At 40.1% G+C, this 6,000-nt stretch overlaps 1 protein-coding gene across 2 annotated transcripts in view; it reads left to right on the forward strand.

Moving 5' to 3' along the window:
- CACUL1 (CDK2 associated cullin domain 1) overlaps positions 1–5,392 on the forward strand; it is a 40,613-nt gene extending 35,221 nt beyond the window's left edge. For both annotated transcript variants that reach the window (XM_079976757.1, XM_079976756.1), the window contains exon 9: positions 794–5,392. In XM_079976757.1, the coding sequence (XP_079832883.1) occupies positions 794–834 (41 nt within the window). In that variant the 3' untranslated portion in view covers positions 835–5,392. The remainder of the gene's footprint in view (positions 1–793) is intronic.
- Positions 5,393–6,000: the final 608 nt, after the last annotated feature.

Consider the following 6,000-nt stretch of genomic DNA (forward strand, 5'->3'; position numbering starts at 1 on the left):
CTCACCAACAGTTTCAAAGTTAAGTTCCTGTGTATGGCAACTTGCAACACGGGTCAAAGAGAAGGTGCCAGGGTGCAGAAAGTTTGGAATGTAACCTTGAGGAGTAAGAAAAACTGGCTCTCTGTAGTTCCACTTCCCTCTACATCAGGCATAGGCAAACGGCCCTCCAGATGTTTTGGGACTACAACTCCCATTATCCCTAGCTAACAGGACCAGTGGTCAGGGATGATAGGAATTGTAGTCCCAAAACATCTGGAGGGCCAAGTTTGCCTATGCCTGCTCTACATCTCTAAAATATTGGTAGCCTGAGCCCATAATAAAGTTTGTACAGATGAGCAAAAAAAGATTCAAGAAGTTGTAAATTTAGTATTGGATCACTGAAGTGTGTGTGTGTGTGTGTGTGTGTGTGTGTGTGTAGGTTAACTTTACCTTCAGCATGATGTCACTGAATGGATGCTACTTGAATTGGCAGGATCAGAAATACCCAGGCCTTATCTTGCAGGTCAGTTCTGCAGAACAATGTCGTTCTGCAGTCCTTGGTGCGCCAAACTGATGAAACTACTGTAGCGTGTTGTATAATATGGTGGTGTTTAGGGCTTTATGGCTTAACAGCCATCTATGTACTTTTCCAGCATATGGAAAGATGTCCTTCAAGTTTCTTAGGGTATTTGTACGCATAGAAGAATGGGTGGGATGCTTGTCTTTTGAGATAATGTATCAGGTGGGAGGGCACCAGCAAAGATGCTACCTTGAATCATTTTTCTCGTTAAACTTTTTTTTTTAACTGTTTTAGATGGTTCCGCTTCGTGTGCAAGCTCAAGAGGATGCAGATAGTGACTGCAACAAGTATTTTATTCTCAATACGAGCGGACACTGGAGTGACATTGGAAGGGAGGGTATCCAGAAGCCCCGTTGGGCTCTACTGATACTCAGGTTCTTTGATGCAAGCTATACCTACAAGAGGAGTTTGGACATGTTTCTTGCCATGTAATAAAATATCTGTTTGCTGCTATTTGGGGGCTAACTTGGAACAATGTGACCAGTCTTGACAAGTTCTTCTTGGGCAATCCTGTGAGGAGCAGACCTTCCTGTTTCTTGTTTTAAAAAGACCAGTGCATACTAAAACATGGTAGCCAAAAAAAAAGCAGCTTCTCCTGAAAGAAACTTTGCACTTTCTAAATGTGTGGACATTGCTGAGCTTGTGCCCATTAGGTTTTGTCTGAAATGTTTTGCTTAGAAAGAATAAAAATCGATCACTTGGGAGTATTTCTTTTGTTCCACAAAAAGTTTGCATCCTAGAGTCAGTCTTCTGTTATTGACATGTTATTGACATTCCAGATCTATATAGTTCACCTATTCAGCCCCCTTCCCCCTATTCCCCCCCCTTTATTCAGATATCCATTAATAGGTCCTTCTGTGCCCTCAGTCTCCTTGCTTTCAGCTTGTGTGCTTTGCAGCTTTGTCTCTCTTAAGCTGTGATTTGATTAAACATGCTGCAAATTTGCAAGATTTTCTTGCAACCTATCACTTAGGAAAACAAGAGTGAACGAAAATTGTAATTAATTTCCCTGTTTCCTTCCACGTGAGAAGTATTAATGCAAGTCTCAGCATTTATTGTATTTTGTTGTTGGCTTCAGTAATGATTGCAAAAGCTTAAACCCCAGATAGAAAGCGGTTCCCACATGCGATTTCAATTCAGAGTTGAAACGCTGGTACATACAGATAGAAGGATTTGACAAGACATTGTGGGTCAGGTTATTGGCTCACATCTACCGTGTTGGGCTGTGACAGTACAGATAGATTTTTCTTTATGGTTTTAAGTAATCTGTTTGTTTGATTACCTTGTTATTGGACTGCTATAATAGATTTAAAGAACGTAGCTGAAACTTTGCTTGTAGCTTACCTCTGGGTAGCAAGGTACTCCAGGTCAATTTTACACACCCATGAAAAGCTTGTACCCTTTTCAGAAGGTAAGTGAATTGTGTACTTGATTTGCACGTAAAGGATTTTTTCCTCTTGTTAAAGCTTGAACGTCCTGCAATAGATTGCACTGCATTGTGGGTATGAATATATATGCAGCAATCTGTACCTCATATGGGATGAATTTGGATCCCTGTATTCTACTTCTGGTCCCAGATCAGAGGCAAGTCACAAGGTGCTGTCCTGCCCACCCCATGTTCTCTATGAAGAAGCGCCATGCATGCATAGAGAACTAAGGGATCCCCTGTGTCTTATGTGTGGTAACCAGCTAGGTCATACTCAGAGTAGATCCATAGAGCAGACTTGTTAGTCATGACTGAAGTCCATTGATTTCATCAGGTCCCTTCTGGGTAGGATTTAGTTGGATATCACACAATGAGGAGGTTTTTTAAATAGAAAGAGTAGGTCGTTCTCTGCAGATATCGATTGCCACTGAGACAGCAAAGCCAAACTGGATGCAGTTGTTCTGAGAAGTTAGTGCTCAGGGGAAGTTCATTATGAATGAACCTTTAATATAAGTGTTGTGCCCGTGGAAGGCCATGGAGAGGAAGCATTTTGCATTTCCAGAAGTAGTAAATGGCAGCTCTCTTCCTCACTTTTGTGCACTGGTCACACTGGGCTTATCTAGTGCACAGAGTGCTCTGCACAGTTTTGAAATCTCATTGGGTAGAGCTCTTGAGAGATATGTTTGTCCATTATGGTGTGAGAGCATTATCTTAAATAGCAAAATGGTACTTGGAAAAAGTTTTGGTTTGTTTTAAAAAGAACAACAAAACCCTTGCAATATCAAAAAATCTTTTAGATCTGATGGGAAAACTGGGCTCTTAGTTAATGGTCAAAAATTATGCATCACTTCAAAGAAACCATGACAGTAGGTATGGCAAGAACATTCCTTTCTACTTTTACATAGGCTGTCCTCCTTTCTTTTGATGTTCAAATGAAAGACACTAGGAAATTACAGATTGTTAATTTTTGAAATGTTTTAAAAATTAATCCCTTGCATGTTCTTGGTTTGTTCAGTATTTTTCTTCGAAACAATTAATTAGATGAAAATTACTAAGTGAGAGGCAGGTATAATTTTGTTAGAGCAGATTCTGCTGTGGAAGAAAGACTCTGTTTTCCATTAGAAATAATGGACTACCTAGGACCTTTACCAGTGTAACATTTTTTGTGGTTTCATCCACAGCAAATTGATACCATGAGCAGTATATTGTGACATCCCACTCAGTGTCAATAAGTTTGCACGCTGAGCTCCCAGTCATTGAATGTGATGAGCAAGTACATAGTCATTCCACTAGAATTACATTAGCCCAGTTGGCATCTGCTCCAGGTTGGCACCCCACCACCAGACCTCAGTTGCCCTCAAGGATAGAGTTCACATAAGGCCTTCTGATGTTGGAAAGATCTGGGGGGTATCTTTTGTAGGTAGGTCATATATATCTAATACTGTATTTAATGCAGAATGTATCTGTACAAATGCCACTCACACCAGTTGACTGAGGATACCTTTGGATATGGGAAATGGAGCGTGCTGAATGTATGCACAACTTAGTAGTTTTAGTAACCAAACAAAAACAGATTGAAGAAAATAAAACCAACTTCCCTGATATAAAAGCTACTTGCTTCTGCAGTTATGAAAATAATTTTCATGATTTATTTATTTTTAAGGATGGGTACTTCGCTACATCCAGGTGATTCCTATTGTTGTCGCATTCTCCCCAGAATCCTTCCATTCAGGCTTTAGTTGTGTGGCAGAAGATGGCAGAGATACAACTGCTAGAGCAGGAGTGGGGAACATGTCGGGCTGCTTCTCATCACCTGTAGTCTGAACAGCATATGGAGGGCTATAGGTTCCTCATCCCTTCTCTGGTTAGTGAATGAGGACTGGAGCTAAGCATATGGGACACCATGCCTACAGTCATTCCATGGTGCTGGGTCTTCTCTAAAAGATGGAAACCTAAGAGTTGTATCCATTGAAGTCATCTCATTAATGCAAGGTTTTCCACAGTGGGACTTACTTCCTTTTCCTTCTCCCCTCCAAATCTGTTCTGGCTTTCCCCTCCAGCCCTCCAGAAGACATTTGAGGGGCACTGAGGAGAGAGATGGGAAGTTCCATTGCACAGGTGGAAGTCCTTGTGCTCATGGGGCAACTTAGTTGGGTGCAACCCATATTGTTCTGCCCTCCCCAGTTAATGTCGCCACTGCACTGCAGATCACCCTGGTAAAGCACTGCATTGCTTAGTATAACCCATCATAGACTTCCTACCAATGGTCCTCTGCCGTTTGGTCCACTTTATCTTCATTTAGAGTGGTCAGAGGTAAAGTGATCTGAGGAATAGCCATCTGAAGCACAAGTGAAATATTGGGTACCACTGAAAGGATGGGAGGTTGACGATCATGCCTGGGATTTGTGGTTCTTGTTTAACCAGAAAGGCCATGTAGTTAATCTTCTACCTTTCTGCCATTTTGCTTTGACCAGTGAGATATACCCCTACAATAAGGAAACATAAGCAGAAAGTAATCATGGTGATTTATACCATTGCCATGGATTTACCTTCATTTGGAGTGTTGATACTGTTTGAGACTGAATATATTCCACATAGTCTATGTTACTACGGATTAGAATGGGATTCTCATTTGATATTTTGTTGTTGGCAGAACTACAGCTATCAGAATCAAGCGGATGAGACTGTTAATATAAAACACCCTTTTGATTTCCAAGAGTGTGCAGGTTTATTATGTATGTTGGGCTGCTTTTTTTTTTTAACTCGTATCTAATTTGTGATTTGTAAATAACCTGTAGAATGCAACTTTTGTTTCAGGTTATATAATTTTATTTGTGTCATTGAATGTTGAGTCTTAGGACATTACCTTTTTGAAACCAGTCCTCCTCTAAAAGTTAGGACAAAGCCTTCCTCTAATGTCAATATTCTACACATTCTTTGGGGGAAAAATGTTTTAGCCCTATGTAGCATCTTGCCTGACTAGGATACTGAAAACTTTTTGTAAAAATAAAAAAAATGTTGTGTTATGTTGTAAATTAGTATTAAGATTTCTGTATGTTTTGGCATCTAATGCTGAAATCATTTGTTTCCTTATCTTCAAAGGGTTTTATCTTTGTGAGCTGAGCATGAAAGAACACAACAAAACATGAAACAATGGTTACTCTGTAGATATTTTTCTTGGTCAGTGTGTCAGGTCTCTAAAGCCATGACTTAACCAAAGCAGCATGGTCTTAGCTATGGTGCTTCTGTGAATCAGACAACTTGCCACACGTGTGTATGTGTGTGTGTGTTTTGTTTCCCCCCTCAAATGAGACCTAAATAGCAAAATTTTATGCATCAGGTGTCATCTTATATATCAGATTTGTTTCTTGGGAAATTTGCTCTATTAAAATATTTTTAGACAAACATTTTGGTTTTGAAGTTTCCATTTTTAACTTGCATCCACTTATCTATACTGGTTTGCCCGGCTGAGAGAAACTTTGATGGCCAGTAACAGTGCTGGCATTACACAGTGAGTGCAGAAGTGTCCCAAGGAAAACTGCCTGCCTTTTGAAGGATGCTTCTGCAGTAATCAGCCAGAGAAGTAATGACATTATTTTCTCTGAGAATTCCATCTCGGATCTATTGTGGAAAGGTTCCTAATATTATACTGTTGAATATATTACTGTGCAGAGTGCACATAGAGTTGCAGGCTGTTCAAACTCTTCACACGCCATTCACTGACATGAGCAAATTTTCAGCATCAGTCTTACACCTCGCTGCTTTTTTTTTAGGTGGCAGGAGAGCTATGAAAAGTGCTTTGCATATATAGTGATCTTTTGATCTTCATTTCCTGAATCCCTATTTTGTCTGCCAGACATAATTATGCCAGTTTACATTTGCTGGTAATGGAACAGCAGTTCATATTTAAGACATCACAAAAAGTGTTGTGATTTAGCCACTTCACTGCTCAGTGGCTTGTTTGCTCTTGTATTTCCACCCTCTGGATGAACCTTTCTAATTTCTAAAGCTGTCA

This window comes from Podarcis cretensis (assembly GCF_951804945.1).
Source record: "Podarcis cretensis genome assembly, chromosome: 5".
Lineage (NCBI taxonomy): Eukaryota > Metazoa > Chordata > Lepidosauria > Squamata > Lacertidae > Podarcis > Podarcis cretensis.